The sequence below is a fragment of the Epinephelus fuscoguttatus genome, linkage group LG22, assembly GCF_011397635.1.
Source record: "Epinephelus fuscoguttatus linkage group LG22, E.fuscoguttatus.final_Chr_v1".
NCBI classification, from domain to species: Eukaryota; Metazoa; Chordata; class Actinopteri; order Perciformes; family Serranidae; genus Epinephelus; species Epinephelus fuscoguttatus.
Genome location: NC_064773.1, coordinates 37,037,572 through 37,060,588, shown reverse-complemented (window position 1 = coordinate 37,060,588; position 23,017 = coordinate 37,037,572). Strand labels below are relative to the sequence as shown.

At 41.2% G+C, this 23,017-nt stretch overlaps 1 protein-coding gene across 1 annotated transcript in view; it reads left to right on the top strand.

The window, feature by feature from the left end:
• The window catches only part of slc41a2b (solute carrier family 41 member 2b), a 149,342-nt gene that overhangs the window by 79,170 nt on the left and 47,155 nt on the right, over nt 1–23,017 (top strand). Inside the window, exons 7-8 of the mRNA XM_049567086.1 lie at nt 7,832–7,979; nt 8,530–8,609. Coding sequence (XP_049423043.1) covers nt 7,832–7,979; nt 8,530–8,609 — 228 coding nt within the window. The remainder of the gene's footprint in view (nt 1–7,831; nt 7,980–8,529; nt 8,610–23,017) is intronic.

Sequence of the window (23,017 nt, the reverse complement as noted above, 5' to 3'; positions counted from 1 at the left end):
GACACCACGTAATGTTGCCAACACACCCTTGACCCCAAATCACCGGCTCAACCACTTCTTCCTGCCGTACCACTGCTCGATTCCCACGCCTTATAGGCTCATATGCGTAGGCAATGGGGCCTGTCACAGACTCAACAGGCCTCTCCAGTTCGTCTTCCTCCATTGTCAAAAAGTGTGTGGCGCTCAGCCCAGTTCAGAAATGCTCCACTGTCTTCACTTCACTGCGATCGCTAGCTTGACAACCACTCCGGTGACGTCACGTTCAGCGACACAACAGACATGGCAATGCCCTTTGTTTTAACAGCTGAACTTAAATGACAGGATTTTGAGATTCCTTTCATTTTCGGTGTTTAAACTAAAATTATCTTTTTAGGGTGAGAGACCCTCTTTAAATTATGATAACTATGTTTAGTGTTTCATGTCCTCTTTAAAGCCACAGTGTGTAGGAATTTCTCTATCTAACGTTGAAATCATATATTGCATTCAGACGGATAGCGCACTCTAGCACCTCACTGTTTCAAACATGTATTGCAACAGCGGTAGCCACTGTGTACCAAAAAGATATGATAACATTGATGAAACCATGTCATCTGATACTTCATGGAGTATTCATTCAGGCTCCTACACAGACACACGTGATGCGAGTTGACAAACCCCCTCCAAGCTGGCTGCGTTTACAATGTAGGACAGTTGGGGTGGGTGTAAATTGAAACAAACCAATCACGTCTTGTCTTTTGACAACTGTCAAGTGGCTCAACCTCACACACCTCATCCCTCTCCTCGCATCACTGCGCCGCTAACAGCTGTTAGCCGCTGTTAGTGGCCAGCGCCAGAATGCATTTGCCAGCAGGCAAGCAGGCCAGCGCTGCTTGACTGAGAAGCATAGCTGTTAGCTGCTGTTAGGGCCCCCTCATGATGTCTTCTTTCATATTTGTTCTTGTCTTTTTTTTTTGTTGTTTTTTTTGTTGTTTTTTGTCTTGGTCCCACTTTGTATAATCTTGTTTATCTGTTTATTGTTTATGTACTTGTCTTCACTCTTTTTGCACAATTAAAAAAAAAGAAAAAAAAAAAGAATGTCCTGGCCAAGACAGGCAGCAATATTAGTTACAGACAGACAGGATAAAACAAAAATGCAGAATAAAAATGTACAGCACTCAAACAAGCAGTATAATACACAAAATAAGATTACTACGATGAAAAGCCAAAAATTATGTTAATGTATACAAGAAGTGAACCATAAAAACACAAAAAAGGGCGACTGCACATGATTACAAAGACCGTGACATTGGCATATAGAAGATTCTGTACAAACTTTTATAACTTTAACTTCTTTAGGCTTGTTTTCAACAAAATACCTTATCTCAATGAAATGTACTGAGACAATTGTATATACGACAAAAGAAAAAGCTAGTTTATTATTTTGGTTGTTAATAAAAGCCTGCTTCACCAGTGCATTTTTTTCGTATACCAGTCCACTTTGCTGGTGAGCCAAAAAGTTCATTGCGACACTGGTTATAGCATGTTGCTTTATAGGTTAATTTTGATTACTGTGCACCATCCAGGCCTGGTTGGAGCTAGTGTTAGTGTGGCAGTGCTCATTCGGCCATCACTGCTAGAAACACCGTCTAGACCCAACAGCGTTGCAGAAACATTGTGCCCACCCTCTGGTCTTCCTCCACCTCATCCTGGTGAGCAAGTGGCTCAGTATTGAGCCATAAAACCCCCTTCAGCATTGTTGTCTGTGCTACCACCATTGGCAGTGTCAGCATGGCTAAGGGCTGTTAACAAAGTAAACAATGGTTAACGGGTTTTGCAGTTCAAAATGAAGCATGTTACTCACCAGGGCGACCTGTGGGGAGACTGGAGGGTGGCCACAATGTTTACGCAGCAACACGCTCCACCACTGGGAAGGCGTTACCAGCTTTATTCACTGAATGAGCAGTGCTGCTATGTAGCCAACACTTACTCCCACCCAACCCAGGTGGTTCTAGTCCAGAGCAGCCAAGAATTTAAAGGAGACTTGAGGTTGGGCAGTTGACATGCTAACTCAACTGGCTGGCTAAAAGGCAAAACATTCAAATTTTACCACCTCTAATGGGATAGTGCTTTGAAATGCAGTGCTAAAGCTCACTGAATAAATGGAGTGCCAGACTAAAAAGATGCCTCATGTATTTCATGGGGTTTTTTTTGGCTTTTCTTTTTTAAGCCATTTGAAAGCAAAATTAACTGAAACGGACATCCTTTATTTTGCAGTTAATTATCTCGACCTCTTTTGATTAGATAGATTAGTTACAAAAACTTTGTACACGCACAAAAAAGAGTCAGACGAGATTGTTTTTTTAAATGCCTCTATTTACATGCTGGGGCTGTACAGAACATGAAAAAAATGTTGCAGATGTTTCAGTCCATGTTTAACTTTCCTCAATGCAAAATAAGGCATGCAGTAACCTACATAAATTGCCAATGTGATCAACAGATATAGTGTTTTTTCACGTTACATATGTCATGGCAAATTGGTTAACAGGTAGTGTTAGATATACAGGAGAATGTTTTCTTCATTTTGGGTTGATATTTGGTCAATACTTCATTTTTGTTTTTCTCATAAGCCTTAGTAAATGCCTGATGCAAGACAGCTCGTGGATACCTACTTGTCAGAAAGTGAGTTTGTGGGTTTCTGTTTGGGAAAAAAAAGTTTCGTCAAAATAGTTTTAAACAGAAGCACCAAAAGGCTCATTAGGGTTTCCCACACTCATTTATGTGTGGCAGCCTGCCACAGTATCAACATCTGGCACCTCATACTGAATTTCTGTTTTTGGAGCTGAACCGTTCATTAGGAGCACTTTTGGGATATGCAAACCTTCAAATTTAGAGAGGGGACATGGAATGATACAAAGGGTCACAAAGTTTGGTGCCTGCTGTCAGCTACTGCCACACTGATCATGCCCAAATTAAGGTTGAAACAATATGAAATATTTACTGTACGATAACCATCTTAGAACACATCACAATTTCCTGGTATTACAGAATTATTATTATCAGTCAGAACAGTAGGTTTTTTTTGGTTGAACAAACATTTTATCAGTTTAACTGAAACTTTAAACCAAATAAAGGTGAGATTCTCCATCCAGTTGCAGCTGTTTTCAATATCATAAATAAGCAAATGTCCATGGTGTGATAACTCTCTCTTGTCATATCATGGTATACCTTGAAACCAGTGTAACACTGCAATCCAAGCCCAAATACCTTTACAACTAATGATGTTCCCATTGGTCTCAGCTGCACATTGTGTTCAGTTCTACTTCGCAAGTCTTAGCATGCTAGAATGCTAAACTAAGATGGAACATGGAAACATTATACCTGCTATCATTAGCATGTTAGTATTTTTTAAGTTTTTAAGTAATATTTGCTGATATCACAAAATCTGGCCAGTACGGTTTTGATTTGTTTCAATGTAGGGGCCTGTGATCACTATGAGACGATACCAGTAAATATCCTTTTTGTCTTTTACTTGGCCACGTGCCACGATCTGCCTGCTGCCAGGCTGCTAACACTGTTTGAATGTTTTGTGTGGTTCGACCGGCTCCTCCAGTCTGCACGTCGAAGTATCCTTGAACAAGATACTGAACCCAAATTGCTTCCGGTGGCTGTTCCATCAGTGTGTAAGTGTGTTAAAAAACTGAAAAGCAGGTGGCACCTTGTATGGTAGCCTTGGCCACCAATGTGTGAATGTGTGTGTAAATGGATGAGTGTGACTTTGAGTGTTAAAAGCACATTGAGTGGTCAGATGACCAGAAAGGCGCTATATATATCCTCAGTGGCTCTTCCTAAGGTTTCTACCTTTTTTTTTTTCCCCATTAAAGCCTCTGGAAACCCAAATCCACATTAGCCTTCTAACTATCTAAGGGTCTTATGTACATAATATTAAACATGTAAAACAATTAGAAATCAGTTTCCATCCAAATTCGAAATATCTGTCTTTTAAGTTTTTGTACATTCTTGAAATTGGGTTTGATTTGGCCATTGTTATCCCTGAGATTTATTAGGCAAGAAATTCCAAACCGATCATAAATCATCTGTCAGTTGTCTCATCCCACCCCCCAGTGGCAGCGCAACAAAACCTTTCTGCTCCAGCTAAATCTGCCTCTTTGAGTCTGAGCCAACTCGTCTTTCTAGTCTGATGTTCAGAAAATACAGATCGTAAACTGGCTGAACCGCTCGGCTGCGACCCAACGAAGGCTCTGCCTCCGGCGGGCTCCCAGCAGCACTCGAATCAGGTTGGACGGCTCTAGAGCCCGGACAATCCGAGCCTTTGCAGCTCATGGAGCTGCAGGAAGAGGCGGCTTGTGAGTGGCCGGGCTTGCCCCCCGGGCCCGATGCCGGTGTCGGCTCGCGGGGAGGGGACGTAATGTGCACCCTTTCTCACCCCTAACCCCAACCCTAAGCAGTTAGTTTTGCTACGCATAAACATATCCCCAGTCGCAAAGGTGATGTTGCGGGAAACAACACAATTTTAGCCGGAGGGGAACATTATTCGAGGCGGGCAAATACTTCTACACAACGCCAGAGAGACGGCTGGCCGGCTGTGTGTGTCAGAGTAAAGACATATTTAATCTATTAAGACTGGATGTGTTTGAATGAAAAAGGCTATTATCAGAAAAACTGAGCAGATTATGTTTTCAATGAAAATGTATCTCAGTCAAGAAACGCAAAGCGCTAGCCTCCTATTGCCATTCGTCTCAGCTAACGGCTGGGCTCCACCGGGCACCACGACACATCTGCAGCGCGAGTCCCGTAGCAGCTTGCCCCCCTGTTAATCAATTACAGCGGCTCCACCGACAATGGGAGCAGCGCGACAACTCTCTATCTTACGCTGCTCTTCTATTTTTGTCTTGCTACGCTCCCCTACGCGACCCTCCAGTAGATAAAAATTACATGAAATAGTGTGCTAAACGAGCACAATGTGTTTTTAAATGAATAAACCATTATCAAAGGTGATATGTGATGATTTTTTTTTCATGCATTTACCCATGTTTATCCGTGACATTGTGTAAATGTCCGTGGCGGACATTTGAAAGCAAGTAGATGACAAACAGTACAGTAAACTTGTAGATAACTCAAATATATGTAATAACTTAGGTGGGAAATGCTTTAACATTTCATGCAACCTACATGTAGCCTCTCGGCTCAGCAAACGGTAAACAACCCCGCTGGCTTCTCTACGTGTCGCTTCCGTATGCAGTCAGTGGAGCCCAAATGAATACACCGCGACGCATGTAAAAGTTATTCAATGAAGTAACATTAATATGAATCACAAAACATTTTGAAACTTACCATTCAGTGACCACCTGAAAGGAATCATTTTCAGCTGGCAGGGCTTCTGCTTCATCCTCTGAATCATCAGAGGGCTCAAACATGTACGTCTGGATTAAATTTGTGGCAGCCATTGCTGAGCCAGGGAGATGTCAATCAGAACGAGGGAGCTGTCAATCAGAGCGTTATCTGCCACGCCCACTCTGTCCTGGCAACAGCAAAATGAACTGTTTTTAAACCAGGTTTTCTGATAGTTATGAATGGTTATTTTCACTCAGACTTTTGTGGATGATTAATGAGACACTCGACTTTGATATAATATATGCATTTTTACTATTTCAAGCTGTGTTTCCAAAGGCTTTAAAAGTTTTTTGGGGGGGAGTTTTTCTTTATCTGCTGTGAGGGTCCAAAGGACAGAGCCATGTCGTATGCCGTAAAGCCCTCTGAGGCAAATTGTGATTTGTGATATTGGGCTTTTATGAATAAAATTCAAAAAATTCAATCGATATACAAGTGCAGGTCCATTTACCATTTACACAGACATGCCATGGGAATTTCAAAATAAATGTGCATCTTAAACCTCCCACAGACTGAGATTTTAGCAGTCTTATATATTTAGTGCAAGATGGATCTAATAAACTTAGGTACAACATCAAATTTGATGTATGCAGACTATATGATGACGGCGTCTACTGAATCGCAGGGTATGACGTACAATGCAATAGCTTCCCATACTGAGTGTGCAAGGATGCTGCACTGGTTATTACTTTTCCAACTGGGAAGCACAACATAACACAACATCACATTGATAAATAAGCTGAAGTTTTGTGGGTACTATATACTGTGGTGTGTCTGTGTGTGGATTTGCTAGCTACTAGGTTGCTTATCTGGCAGCTGCAACTCTACTGCTGTTTCCTTCCATGCTTCGTCCTGCTTTATGTGATCATGCTAAGAGCTGAAGGACACATCACACAGGCAGGGCTTCTGCTGCCACAGCTTCACAAGGTTTTCCTCTTTGCTGGAATCTCGCACATTTCTTTTAGCGCGTTTTGCCTCCATGGCGAGTTACTGCCTGTCTGTTTGTTTGAGTTTAGTGCCAGTGAGTCATTTCATGCTGCATTTCTATTGGATGGGTAGTAGACATAGCACCAGTCACACAGTGAGATGGTCATCCCAAATTTCTGTCGATGTCAGAATTTTATCCCAGGCTGTCTTTGATCACATGACTGTGACAACAGCCATCCTTGAACCTCTCACTGTGTGACATAGGACCACTGTTTTAGAGCGACCGAGATTCCAGCAAGTTTTCTTTCACATTGGTCATCTTTTGTCTGGGATTGCCCAAAATCACTCAGTATATACGTACATGCTGATATATGTTGATGTTTCAACTTTGTTTCCCTGATATTAGATTGTTGATAATTGAATCAATGTACTGGTCCAGATCGATGTTTTGTTACACCCCTAAAAAATACACAAAAATTTCTCAACAAAACTACACAGACAAAGGGTGTTATGGGTAACCGAAATTTTAACAAAGCTTTGTGCAGGCCTTTGTGTGAGGCGAGTTGAATGGTTGATTCCACTCTTGTTGAGCGACCCCTGTGCACGTTCGCCTACATGTGGCCAGGAGAAGCATGCTTCCAGCTGCAGACAGGAGATATGGAGTCATATTCACAAAGTACTTTATAACCATAGACTAGAAAAAATACGGACGTAGCTATCATGATGTCACCCAATTAGGCACTCCAACCGTTGACATCTTGATGTTTTGGAGCTAGAAGTGACTGTATTTGGGCAAGAGGCTGGCGCTGTGGAGGAGTAAGGGGTGGATCTAACTGAAAAGCCAAATACACAGCAGACAGTCTGTCACTCAAAGCAGCCTCGCCCTTAATTATGCATAACTTTAAGCCTTAATAAAATGTAAACCGGTGAGTTATATAAAAATTCAGCCCCCATACACAGTTGTCATAAATGTCAAAATTAGCTACAGAGGCCAAGACTGATTTTGGACCAGGATGTAAACATGTTTATTTCTGCTGTAAAGTTGGGCATTTTAACATGGAGGTCTATGGGGATTGAGAGGCCTCTTGAGTCAGCCTCAAGTGGACATTCAAACAACTGCAGTTTTGGGCATTTCATGTTGGCTTCACTTTTCAGCCCCGGCGGTTGCTGTTTGTTTATACCTAGGAGTCCCTCTAAATGGCATTCCTAGCTAAGAATTTTCTCTTTGATCTATTTACTATGCTGCAGAGAGCAACTTTAACTGAGGAGTTGACTCCCTTGCTATTGATGATGTCATGTTTCATGAACTTTTTCACTGTCTCAGAAAAGTCACATTTTACTCAGTGTGTACTGACAAAATGTGTCCACAGTCATGGCTGGATTACCAACAGGTTTAAACAGTTCCCAGGTGTTTTCCCTGCCATTCCCCTAGTGCATTCTGGGATTATCTCCATGCTGCTGCTCAAAGAGGGAAAATGAATCAAGAAAAATGAATGTGTCTCTTCTTCTTCCCCAGATACCTACCCGTATGTGTCATCACTGGTTTGCACCTTCTTCATGTGTCTAACTCCCCTGTGGATCATCATCTCCTCCAAGCACCCGGCCAGCCGCACTCTGCTCTACTCTGGATGGGAGCCAGTCATCACTGCCATGGTCATCAGCAGGTGTGTGTGTGTGTGTGTGTGTGTGTGTGTGTGTGTGTGTGTTTGTGTATGGAACTCTGAGTGTGTGTGTTTAGTCTTCAAAGGGGAAAGAACAGATATTCTGTGTCTGCAACTCCCAGCATCTGGTTTGCTTGATGACTCATCCTCTAAGCAAATTGCAGCACCTATAAGCACATACACCCTTGGGTCCCCTTGAACCTGGCAGCCTTACGGCCAGTAGGAGGGAGAGCAGTTGTTTCACTCACCTCTCACTGTAAGGGCAGGTAATACCACATTTTTCAGGCTTTTATAGAGTCAGACAATAGACAACAAAAGCTGCAAACTATTGAAACTCTTGCACAGTCTTTTAGTCTGTAAGTCTTCACCACTCAGTGCAGCTGATGAAGCAGTTTTAGTGCCATTTATAGATAAGCACACATTCACTGCGGACATCATTTAGATGAAGAATGCCCTTTTGTCTCTCTCTCTCTCCACCTTACACAAACACACACACACACACACACACACACAATAACACCAGTTAATGATCTAATTATGTTGTGTTCTGCAGCATCGGAGGGCTGATCCTTGACAAAACAGTGTCTGACCCAAATCTTGCCGGCATCGTAGTGTACACCCCGGTTATCAACGGTGAGTCACAGCTTTGGCACTGCTTCCTCTTTTACTATGAATGGCTTCAAGGTGCCACTGTTTGATTTGCAATTGCTTGACCCCGGGGCCCCAACAGGAAAGGAGAATCTGCTTAAAGACTCAACCAAATGTTTTAATATAATAGCTTCCTAAATCCTGGGGGATATGGAAAAGAGATTTGCTGTATATACATATGTAATGAAAGCTCAAAGCTTGTGCAGTTAGGTCTCTCTAGTCCCACCTCCTGTATTTCTCTTCTGTTAAATTGCATGACACAGTTTACAGCAGTCAGTGTAGTAGGATTGTGATGGTTCAGTGTCCCACATACACCACAAGGGATGTCATGAGAATTAATGAGAATTCATGATAATTTTTGATACAAAATTCTGAGAGCATGATTTTTTCTCCAGTATTGTATGTACCATACGTACTGGGGAGGCAATTCTTCCAGACCTAATTGGGCAGCATATACACCTATAAGTGTTTTAATCTGCATGTAAATGGTAAAGGAGGAAGAAAAACGCCTGCTAGATGTAGCAGCAGCGAAAGCTCCACCTCAGCTCACTGAAAAGAAAGCGGTTTTGTCCTGATGCTACTGTATTTTAATTCTTTGCAATGGGAGCACCGCATATTTACACTATGCTACCAGCGCAGATTGACGAGGCACTGAATGTCTATTCTGCGCTGAGTGCTGCATGTTTGTCATTTTATTCTGGTCATCCGGAGTTCAGAAATGTTCAATTTTGGGTAAAACACTGCGTTTGTCACTTTTTATCCAGCCGTACAATCACAGTAGAGGAGGTGTGGAACAAATAGCCTACTACAAAGACCAATGGTCACATCTTGCATGTACACAAGCTGATCAACAACAATGGAAGAGAAACATGTCAATATGCTGTAGGCTATTCATTAGTCATTAATTCACAAAATCTCATGAACTCAGAGATGCTTGTACTTTAAATGTAAGTATTCATTCTTGATGATCCACCTCTAATGTAAATTACACCGGACAAAAATTTAAATGCATCACTTTTTTTTGCTACCATTTTTCACAGGTTTAAGGTAAAGACTTTAAGAGAAGGCTTTTTTATGCACTCGATATATTTCTCTGTTTGGTCACAAAATTGTTAGAATTTGTGTCAGTGAGCACTTCTTTTTCAAAATAATCCATCTATTTGACAGGTGTGGCGTATCAAGATGCTGATTCAACAGCATTATTACAACACAGGTGTACCTTGGGATGGTCACAATAAAAGGCCACTCTAAAATGTGCAGTTTGATCACACAACACGATGCCACAGGGAGTGTGCCATTGGCATGCTGACTGCAGGAATTCCCACCTGTTGCTTGTGACCTGAATGTTTATTTCACTACCATAAGACGTCTCCAATGTTGTTTCCCTGAGTTTTGCAGTACATTCAACCAGCCTCACAACTGCATGGGTCAGTTGCGTTGACAAACTGTTGTCAGAGTAAAACCCTGGTGTGGACAATCAGCGTACAGATGTGCTTCCCTGAGACAGTCTGTGGTGGTTTGTGCAGAAATTCTTTGGTTGTACAAACCTGTTTTTGTGTATCAGCTATTCAGGTGGCTGGTCTCTGGTCTGATGGCATGTGTTGTTAGTAGAGAGATTGCACTTTCTATAATGGATTTAGAATGCTGCATTTCCATGGCTGCTGAGACTTATGCATATAAAGATGTGTTTTCCTAGAAAGAAAAATGAAAGAAATAGCATAAATAAAATAAAAGACTCTTTATTTGTCTGTGCTGAGGAACATTGGGAACTTAGGTCAGAAATGCTGATTTCTAGAAACATTTAGCGTGGAAAGTAAAATGTGAAATACAGTGGAATGGTTTCTTCATGACATTCTGACCTAACAGGCAGCAGCAGTGCACCCCAGGTTTATTTCACACAGCAGATGACAACAGTTTAACTCCGAAGTTTGGATACAGAGAAACTCTGTCCCTTGTTTGCCTCATTTATGCCTCTCAGTCTGGTAATTAATGCAGTCTTTGACCCCCTGGGCTCAGTTATAGACAAAGTGTTTATAAACAAGATGGATGACACACCGTAGAGTCAATTTGTCTTTTGCTGCTCAGCTCCCAGGTGAGAAATGTATGTGAATGTGAAAATAGAAGAAGCACCTGGGCTCAGTCAACAGTCCCTGGATAAATGAAGGTTACTATATAAAGATTCCAAATGCTCATCAGCATAAATAAGTTACCTAATGAGACTAGTTCAGGCAGTCCGCCATAGTCCGTCTATCTCGACTTCATAAAACTGCCCCTCTTTCATTTGCTCTTGCTTCTATCTCCTACTGCTAACTGGCAGGGCCCTGGCACCTCCACAACAGGAGATAAGCTTTTAATTAAATAGCATTAATGAGAGACAATTAACGAGATGGAGTACGATTCACACTCTAATTGGTTTTCCGCCAAGATGTATCCGGGGCACCAAACAGCTGGGGAATCAAGCCTGTGTCTCTCTGTGAGGGTGAGGATGTGCCTGGAGAAAAATCCAGGTCTGAGCAGGTGTTTTAACTGTTATAACTCTTACAACAGTTTAGTCATTGGTAAGGAAACAGTGAAGCAGCAGGCTACGCATATCTTTTGGTTGATTCAAATGAACCGAGGACCCTGTTTTAATAAAAAACAAAAATGAAAGAAAAGCCAGACGGTACAGAAAGGGTGAAAAGAAGATGTGAGGATGTTTCATTAGAAAAGAGTGGGGAAGGAGATGTGTAGAGCGTGATAAGAAAAGACAGGTTAAATGAAAAGATAGAGGGTGAAAGCCTCCTTTTTACCACAATGACCTCCATTATTTCATTTGAATACATTATTTTATGCAATTTCTCCCACAATAGAAGCTATCTGTGGCTGCTTAAATTATATTAATATTTAAATCCTCAAAAGGTATTCTGCTATGTTAATCCAGGTATTTAGGACATGTTTGCCAGTTAATTTGGTGTTGTATGTTCTTCTTAAGCTCCAGTATATTACACCAGAAATGGACCTGGTGTTTTCACCTTTGCTATGCCTCCGCACCGGTGATAGCCATGGCCAGAGACATTATATTTTAGGGATGTCCATCCATACATACATCCCTCCAAGGAGGCCTTGAGGAAATTTCCTCAAATTTGGCACAAATGTCCACTTGGCCTTAATGATAAACTGACTAAATTTTGGTAGTCATAGGTCAAAGACCAGAGTGATTGTGACTTCATCTGTCTCATTCTCGTGAATGTGTTATCTTTAGAACACCTTGAGGGAATTTTTCAATCTTAGCACAGACCTCCACCTGTACTCAAGGAATGAACTAATTAGATTTTGGTGGTCAGAGGTCAAGGTTAGTGTGACGTCTGTCATGTTCTTGTGAAAAAGGCCACTGTGACCTTATGTCCATGTCATTTCGTGAACGTGATATCTCAAGAAGGCCTTGAGGGAATTTTCCTTGAGTTTGGCACAAACGTCCACTTGAACTCTGGCATGAACTAATTAGAATTTGATGGTTGAAGCTCAAAGGTCAAGGTCACTGTGACCTCCCAAAATATGTTTTTTGCAGCTGGAAAGTGGACGAGAACAGGCTGCTGCAGCAGGGGGCGGTGACAAAAAGTTGCACAGTTTCACAGGTCAAGTCGCACAGTTTCCCGACAGTTTCCAGCAGCCTTCAGTCTGGACAGGAAGTCACAGAAACACTCAGGCTACATCCTGTCCCATATGATGTCGATTTATTAAAATGTTATCAGATCCATATATCAGTTTGTTTTCAGTCTCTAGTTGTTTTAGTTACAATAGATTGATTTATTAAGATGCTTTATAGGCGATCTGTAATTTATGTTCATGGTTCAACCTCCATTTTACATTAATTTTCATGTAAATCAGCATCATATCAGTTTGCTGCTGCAGAGCAGACCTGTTGTCCAACTACAGAGGCTAAATAAATTGTGTTTGACTATAAGGTTCATATTTTATACAAGACAACAACTTTCATCACAGATCAGTCAGATATAGGCAGGGCTTCACACCTGTACAGATGTTATTTTAAGAATCCTCACATCCCACTGACCACAAGTCTTTGTGATGTTAAATACTTAAATAACTAAAACAGTCCAGTGTTAATATACAGTAGACTCTGTATAGTTTATGATGAATGTATTCAGTCTCTGACAACTAAACTTCACCATCAGTCACACAACATGTTTTCTGTTCACAGAATAAACCTTCAGATCAGACAAATAAAATCGAAATCTCTGAAATTCAACAAAAATGAAAAGTTTATTTGAAACGTCATATTGTTGAGTCACCATCTAAACCAATCAGCTGTTAGATCAGGTGAGAACCAGGCGGTGCAGTCGGTGGAGAGCAACTGCAGCGCCTGGCTCTAAAAAGTGAGGCTGCCTTGCTCTCGCCGTCCACTGTTGTAAAAGGTCAGAGTAAGTCGGGATGAAGTCGGACACAAAACTAACCGACATGCATTGTGCGCTGATCACCGGTGATCCAGTCTGCACAGGCCTGGCTCATCTCGAATGAGCCTATTATGTTGTGCATCTTGTTCTGTAGTTTCCCACCAGACAGCACACAGATATAGCAGTCTTTAATCTTTGCTTGTCATCTTGGCATATTTGCCTTTTTTTCTGTCATTCTGTTGTTTGTTTAAAGCTAAGGTGTCTGCCTGCTTTACATCTCAATTCCACCAATAAGTCATTTTTTCCCCCTCTTCTATTTTTTTTTTTTCATTATATTTTATCAGTGTTTGTGTTATCACGTCACATCGTGGTGTTTGAGCCATTCAAATAAACAAAATGAAATTAAACCTGTAGGAGAGGAGCAGACATGCGATGAGCAAGCAGACAGTTCCTGCATCTGCCCCCTCTGGGCAGAGTGGCCCAGCTAAGAGTTGCACAGACCCCCTGCAGTTCCCCATGTAGCCTCGCCGCAGCCCAGACCTCCCCATCCTCCTCACCCTCATTCCTGCTGTCAGACCCAGTGACCTTAATAAGCCAGATTGCTCCCAAACCTCCTTCACTCCACCTCTGCCCCCTGCTGAGGTTAACACCCTTCACTGGTTTAACCCCCCCACCCATCCCCAATGCCGTCAAGGACAAAAAGCCATAAAGTCAAAATCCCTGCAAAATCAAAGTACACATTACTTTTAAATATGGCCATGTTTTGACAAAATAAAGGCATAAATTATATTCAAAATCCCAAATTTTGAAAGTCCACTATTTTTGGGTGCAGATTAGCTTGTCATCACGCACATAGAATAGAGGCCACTGATATGTGTGCCATTGAAGAAATAGTCATGTGGTCAGGGCCAGATGGATGAAATGCTAAAAACTATTAATATGCTTCTTCACAGCACACATTTTGACTTATTACATTAGGAAAAGCATTAAATGATGACTGAATTCCATGTTGCTGCGTCACGTTCAGTGTCCTGGTATTCAGGATTGGGCTGTGTCAATTTTTTCAAACTAGTTTGATATTGAGAGCAGGATAGGTATACTGAATTTTACGCACTTGACTCAGCAGTCGCTCTCAAGTGGAACATAATAACACGGTGGCCTAACAGCAAACAAGTGTCTGACCATTGCACAACATCAGAGCTCTCTTTCCACACTGAATCCAGTAAATATGCACTTCTGTTATGGCCTCTAAACAAATCATGTAGTTATCAGCTTTGCACTCAAAATAAGACTAGAGACGTAACCACTTAAAATATGGGCGAGTAACCGACTTACAATCTTGCTATGTTTGTAACTTCACTTTTTTAAACAGAAAACACACATTTTATATTGTGATATTTACTGGAAATAATAATAATAGTAATTATAATAATAATACATTATACTTAAAAAGCACTTTTCATGGCACTCAAAGATGCTTTTCAAACTCAGGGACACAAGACAAAAAGAAGAAACAGACAAGCAACAGAACAAACAAGGGAAGTGGACAAGAACTTGTCAGTGATTGTAAGCAATGTTGAACAGGTGAGGCTTGAGTGATGTTTTGAATATGGAGTGAGAGGGGAGAAACAATATCGCCAGCAGTGAGCAGCCTAGCTAGTTTTAAGCAATGGTCATTTAGCAGAGACTTTCTGCCCCCTGCCAATCCCCACCTAGCCGGCTGACACCTTTGTTATTTTTTTGTAGTGAAATAAGGAGGCATTGTGTAGATCATTCCTCAGTTTAACTTCATGAGTCTTCTTAAGTCCATGAACAAACATAATATTATGTTAATCATGTTGTCATATTGCTGATTATTAATGTTATAAAAGCTGGATTTAGCACCGTGACGCCATCAGCACAGGCTGCTGATATAAGCTACTTTTTTTAATTTACCAGGACATGTAATAATGATAAATGCTGGTTCAATCAACACATCGGTACTGGTACTGTTCATGTTGGCTGACAGTCATGGCTTACTGGGACACTTGAATAGAACAGTATCAGTGCTTTCCTATTATGACAAGTCCAAATGTCTGCTGTGGAAAAGCACATCATAAATTACTGTTCTGTACATATGCATGGAATCCGCAAAAACAGTTACAGTTTATTAGGTCCACCTAGCTAAAACAGATGCAGTCTTGCAGTAAACCTATACGAAGGTAAGTCTTCACCTTTTTTTGGAACTGTTGTATAGAGGTGTTGATTCTAATGTATGATCATTTCAGAGGATTAGTTAATGATTCTGTTGAACTGGTGTTGTTTTAATGGCTAATTTAAGTTTTGCAAGGCAATGCTGATCAGTGTGTATTGTCCATGAAAATATTTAGATCAATGTTTTGTCTCCCCTTGTTGATATAAACGGGTGTATAAGATAAAATAAGGAGTCAGTAGCTCAGTTTGCAGAAGAAAATGTTCGCATGAGCCCCTTTTCCACTGCAGAAATTTTTATCATTTACCTGGGATTTTGAAAAACCTCGGCACATTTCCACCGAAATTACCCGCGGAAAAAAAACTTTCCCTCAACCCCAAACTTGCCCTGGCAAAAGTACCTAGTATAGGGGGTAGGACTTTTCAGATTCCCCGGAATTCTTGAGGGGCGGGGCTGTGTGCTGAAGTGCTAATGGTATTGGTTCTTTTGTGCCGGCACTGAACTCCTCCACATACACACACACATCCACACACACACACCTACACAACACGGTAACCAGTGAACAGCTGAGTGGCCCCGGTGCAAACAAAGTGAAGATAACTCGGAAATTACTCGAGTTGACGGCAGCTACACTCTTTACTGTAAGTGACATTAACCCTTAGTGAGCAAGAAGCCAATACTTTATCAATACATGTGTTCAGCAAGCATGAACATGTAAACATGTAGACAGCGATATTCAATATGCTCCGTCAACAGTCACTCATCCACCTCACTAACGTTATGTCTTACATCCTAGTTTAGACAGCACGCTAGTTTGGCTGATAATGAATTGTTACAAAAAAGCTAAAATGACAGCTGTCTGTATGAAGACTAACTCAGTCTGACACTTAGATTAAAATACTTTTAAACTTAGCTGCTGGCTGAGACAAACACCCCCTCCTCACCCTACCAGCACTAACGTTACCATGTTACCAACCAATAAGCTGGCGAAGCTAAATATAGGGCGCACGCCGAATAATCTACGTCATCAGCCTGATTTGAATACATTTTCCGGAACTTTGAGGTGTGGTGGAAACGCAAACCACACAGATTACCAGGAATTCTTTTACCCAGGTAAGTTTATATGTATCATCAAGGTTTCTAAAGTGACGTGACATGAAAAACTGACCTTGTTGCTAGGAGGTGGATGGGATGGTGGATGGCATGTCACAAGGGCAAAATGCCTGCCAAGCTGCAGACCAATGTTCAAGACCAACAAACAACAAAACCAGATGTGTTTTAGTGATCTGTCACTGTATTTCCAGCAAGAGTTGTATCCCCCAAACTGGGTATTTCAAGCCAAAATATGATCCTTTTCTAACCATAACCAAGTGGGTTTTTTGTGCCTAAACCTAAACACGTGAACTACAGCATTGTTGAAACGAAAAGGAAAACGGAGGGGAGGCGCTGAGGAAGGCTGTGAGATGCGCTGAGATCGCGAGACCGCAGAGACGAGATTTGGATGAAACATGGCAGCGCCCGGCTGCTAGATCAGACTACAACTTCTCTCCTGCCTTATAAAATAACATAGAACATTTCAAAAAGTTCACGATCATCAAGGAATAACATACCCGGAACATACAGGAAGATACCGCACGCCGATAAGAGTGGAGGACCTTGAGGATTACATTGACAACTACTACTACCGCCTTGCAATGGAAAACAACAGCCCGGTTCACCACACTCCCAACCCAAACAAACGGAAAAAGAAAGATTCAGCCACCGACACGACGATCTTCAAACCACGGATATACAGGTCAGTGTACTCGAATCCATAAACAAAAAACTGGACGTTGTCAGCATGCTTCATCAGGAAATAAAAGACCTCAGGTCCAGCCTTGAATTCACACACAGCCAAATAACCAATCTCCAAACAGACAATGCACAATTACACACCACTGTCGAGCTACTCACCTCCCAGATATCCACAATCCAGAAAGAAAATAAGACCCTGAAAGAAACCATCCTGGACATTCAAACACGAAGCATGCGAGATAACCTCATTTTCTCAGGAATCCCTGAAAGCACGACAGATAACCCCTACTCACTCGTTAGCAACTTCATGCAGTCCGCTCTCAAACTCCCGTCAGACACCGTCAACAAAATCACATTTCACCGTATACATCACCTTGGAGCCTGCACCGGATCACGCCCCCGTCCCATCATTGCAAAGTTTGAACATTTCCAACAAAAAGAACTGGTGAAAAGCAAAGGGAGGGAGCTGAAAGGAAATAACTGAAAGACGTAAAACTATATACTATACCCCATCCTCAAGCAGCACAGGTAGAAGGGTGAACAGGCCACCCTGGTAGTGGACAAACTGTACATAGAAGGACAATTATTCCGGAACTCCTCCATCACACCCTGGCTCATATAACGTGGACATAAGCTTAAATGCTAAAACTCTTTCCAATGAAGATGCATACATAAAAATCCCCCCCCCCCCCCCCAAGACTTTGTCTTGTTTTGTGCTTTTGTTAACTGTTTTCCCTTCTCGTATACATTTTTTGGGTGCATGTATGTCTATAATATGCTTACATACGATACATGTCACAGGAAGCAAAGGAGGGGACTGGCAGAGATGTAATTATCTCTTTTTTCTCATGCTCTTTTTTCTCAAAAAAAAAAAAAAGTACCTGACTGTGCCATAAGCACACACTGAAACACTGAAACACTGAATATGGCTCATTTTAACAGAGGAGGCAACCTCTTCTCAGTGTAATCCTTAAAGTACATCAGCTGGAACATCCAGGGCATTGGGTCGCCAGCAAAACGTACTAAAGTTCTTAACCACCTGGCTAAAATAAAACCCAGTTTCTGCCTACTACAGGAAACACATCTCACAGCATCAGAACATATAAAACTTAAGACCAAATGGATAGATAAAATCTTCTCTGCTTCTTACAACTCCAACAAGCTAGAAACTGCTATCTTGATAAATAAAAATATCCCATATCACAATGAAACTACAATCACAGATCCAGATGGCCATTTTGTTATCATCAAAGGACACAATAGAAATGTTAAAATAACAATTGCAAATATTTACGGACCCAATGAAGACAACCCACATTTTTTTCATACAGTATTCTCTCATCTCAATAATCTTTCTGATTCAGCAATTATAGTAGGGGGGGATTTTAATACAATCCTCAATCCAAATCTTGACAGATCAAATCCTGGACTGGAACCACTCACAGATCATGGCACTCATCTGATATTATCAAAAAATACATGGAAGACCTTGGACTTAGGGATTGTTGGCGAACCAAAAACCCACTTCATAAAGAATACTCTTACTACTCACCCCCTCACAAAAGTTACTCCCGCACTGACTACTTTCTAGCAAGCAATTCTATTATACCTCAGATTAACAACTCAGAAATTCATCCAATAATCATCTCAGACCATGGCCCAGTCAGCTTTGATATAGTGCAAGAACCTACACAAACCCCTTCAAGTAGATGGCGGTTCAACACTTCACTCCTAGCAGACACAGATTTTAATAACCTCCTCAAGAGAGAGTGGACATCCTTCATAGAGCTGAACGACTCCCCAGAAATATCTCCATCCGTTCTTTGGGAAACAGCAAAAGCAGTCATCAGGGGCCATATCATCTCGTACTCTACCCGCAAGAAGAAAAAGGAACAAGAAAAACAACAAAAATTGGAACATAGACTGAAACATCTCCATTCTCAACAATCCTGCAACCCCACTGAACATACTCAAAATGAAATACAGAAATTTAAAACACAGCTTGATAACATAATACATCAGCAAACTCATTTTCTCATGCAAAGAACGAGACTGAATTATTTTGAACATAATGAAAAATCAATTAAATTTCTTGCGAAACAACTGAAAAGAAACAAAGAAAAATCACTTATTACAACTATCCAAGACCCACAGGGAAACTTAATATACAACCCAATAGAAATAAACACAATATTTTGTAACTACTATCAAACTCTCTACCGCTCAGACAATGTAACAAATATCTCTGACATCCACTCCTTCCTCAACACTATTGAATTACCAAAAATAACAGAAGAACAAGCAACCATATTAGACCGAGCCTTGACCTCAGAAGAACTCAGGAAATTCATTTTCTCCATGCCCAACAACAAATCACCCAGTTCAGATGGTTAACCAATAGAATTTTATAAACACCACTGGCACCTCATATCTCCCCTTTTCAACAGAATGGTCAATGAAATCAAATCATCAGGAACCATACCACACATGAATTCAGCTTATATCTCAGTTCTGCTCAAACCTGATAAAGATCCAACTCTCACCTCCAGCTACAGACCAATAAGCCTGATCAACTGTGACTTAAAAATAATAAGCGAAGCTTTAGCTAACAGATTAGAAACAGTCATTCCCACAATAATTCATCCAGATAAAACAGGATTCATAAAAGGCAGGCACTCATCCACCAATATGCGTCATTTATTCAACCTCATCAGTCTATCCCAGAGAAATCACCTCAACACCATAATCACATCACTGGACGCAGAAAAGGCCTTCGATAAAGTCAACTGGACATTTCTCTTCACTACCATTGAGAAGTTTGGTTTTGGGGAGTCGTTCACTCACTGGATCAAAACTCTTTACAACACCCCGTCCGCTTCAGTTATAACTAACAATATCACCTCTCAACGCTTTCTACTACAATGGGGCACTAGACAAGGATGTCCACTCTCTCCATTACTATTTGCAATATTCATTGAACCTCTCGCAGCCGCCATTCAACAAAATACTCACATTACTGGTGTACAAACAAAGCATTTTCACCACAAGATTAGTTTATATGCAGACGATATCCTACTGTACTTAACAAACCCCTCAACAACCCTCCCCGAAGTATTCAGTCTTGTTTCCACATTCTCAAAAATCTCTGATTACTCCATAAACTGGTCCAAATCCAAAATTCTTCCACTCTGTGAAGGAGACTGGAATGCTGCATCCAAAAAAACCTCCCTGACAATAAAAACAGGCAACATTAAATACCTTGGTATCAATGTTTCCACCAAGCTGTCACAGCTGTTTTCTCTAAACTACATACCATTCCAAAAAAGCATTGAAGAAGACCTCACTCGCTGGAACAATTTATCAGTCTCACTGATCGGAAGAATAGCAGCAATAAAAATGACCATACTGCCAAAAATAAATCTTTTTTTCTATGACACCAACTCATCCTCCACCACACTGGTTTAACACAATAGACTCTGTCATAACCAAATTCTACTGGAAACATAAAAAAACAAGAATAAAACTATCCACCCTTCAGAAACCTAAAGACCGTGGAGGCCTAGCTGCTCCAAATTTTAGATTTTACCACCTTGCAAATCATCTTCAATACATACCCATATGGTTGCAAAAAATTCATCATACACAACACCCCTGGCTGGATATAGAACAACACGACTGTCAAGACTTATCAATATTAGATCTTCCATTCCTCACCCAATCAATCAAACGTCATAACTGTTTCAAAAACCCATTTATAGCAGTGACTCTGACAGCTTGGTGGAAATGCAACCAAATCACTGGACACCCCATAAGCTCAAACAAATATAGCTGGGGGGTGGCGGGGGTGCAGTGGCTTTGTGCTATGCTCTCGGATGGCGTGTCGGGGGCTCCGGTGGGGCTGGGTCAGGGGTGGGGCGGGTGGGGCCCACCTCACCTCCCATCTCCTAAAAGGCTGGGAAAAAACCAAAAACAAACAAACAAACAAACAAAAAAAACAATCTGGGAGTTGTCCCAAAGCAGGAAAAAGGAGGCTGGACCTGCGATGGCCGGCGGCCTCCTCAGGGTCTGAACGCGACCTAAAGCAGGCCCGCCCCAACAACAATCTCACCAGAACAGAGGGTGGTGGGGTTGCAAGGGGTGGGCCTCCTCGCTGGCATGCCCTGCCTGTCCCTTGCTGGGGCCCCCTGTCGTGCCGCTGGGGGTTGGGTGCAGGGACCTCTCGCCCGCCTCTCCGGTTCCCTAGTTTGGCTCCGGCCCTCATCACCACGGGTCATTACTATAGTGATATGTTGTGCCATGTTATATTATATAATAATTTTAATTATTGTGTGATATAGTGTCATGTTATATTATATTATATTATGTTATATTGTATTATAGCATACTATATTACTTTATATTACACTACAATACATCACACTATATTATATCTTGCTGTGCTTATATTATACTGTGTATTATGTCATAATATATATCTTTATAATATATTATATATTATCTCTTCATATCACGTTGTAATATTATGTTACATTATGTGTTGTTGTTTGTTTATGTATTTATTCATTTTTTATTTATTTCTTTACTTTTTTTTCTCCTCTCTCATCACTACAACCCTAATGCCTCAAATTTATTTATATGTTTGCTTTTTATTCTGTTTACTGATTTTTCTCTCCTCATTATTCACGCCATACCCCACCCTGTCTAAGCCATATAACACGGACATTTGCCCCTCATTCAAAAACTGAAATATGTCCCATACATATGCTGTTTTTGTCTATTGTTGTTTGTATGTCTACTCACCTTATGTCTACTGTTTACGTCCTACGTTACTGCTTCTGTCATGTTATTTTGTTTTGTTCCTGTCACTCTATTTCACCAATTAAAAACAAAAAAAAGAAACCTAAAGTTTCAACGTATCCGCTACAAAATATTGTGCTACAAAATATTGTACAAATATAACACATTCGTAGTTTGCAGAAATGTACAGTGGCAACAAGTTTTGGGCGACTGGGTTGGAATCCAATATGGAATGATGGTAAATCGGATTGTCAATACCGAATAGGACACATTGATGCTGTTAATATCATCTTAAAAAGGGTGCGATTGCAACTCTTCATCTAACACCTCACTGTGGCTGCTTCTGCGTTTACTCTTTCTCCCTGCCATATTAGTAGACTTGTTTTTATTGAGGAAGAGCTACTCACAATGCTCCCCTAATTTGGTGAAAAACATTCATTTCCTATAGATTAATCACAATAAAAGCCCCCTGTTGTGTTTTTATCAAAGCTTTGATTGTGAAGCAGCAAATTAACAAAAGTTGGGTTTTCATCGGCAAAGTTGGATTTTCTCATCAAAGCAAACATTAAACAGTAAAATAAAGCAGAAATCTTATTTTTAAAAAAAAGGACGCCAGAGACAAACTGAACTCCACACCACCAAGATTCAGTGAGAAGCTACAGAGACTTTTAAAAACACCTTCTCTCTGGTCCCCTGCACAGACAAATGTGAGTTGAGTCTCACAATACACGCTTCTTTCAGGGGTCATCAGGAGTTGGCTGCAGTCAGCTATCTGCTTGGAGGCGGTTGGGCATGCTTTTTGCATGACTTCAGTGATGGTTCATCTTGGGCTTGGCAAGGTTTGGCATGTTTCAACGGACAAAGGAGGTGCGACATGGTTTGACTCAGCGCAACCAAAAGTGGCAATTGAAAGAGAGCGAGAAAATACCATTTGAGTATTTATGGTGAGTTGTGCGCTGGGCCTGTTTCTTAGCAATCAACAGCTAGGTCTCAGGTTTAGTACCACCGTGCCTGCACTGAAATTAAAACTAAAACCTGTGTTCACTAACTGTCATCATGCAACTCTGGGAACGCTGCATCTGCCCGCATCGCCCTGCTCTCCTCATTAAAAAGCCTATGGGATTTTTCCGTTGGATTTTGGATTATTGCAGAATATAAACTCTGTGGCAGACAAAGGTTTATGATACTTGAACATTTTGTATTCACAAATGAACACATCT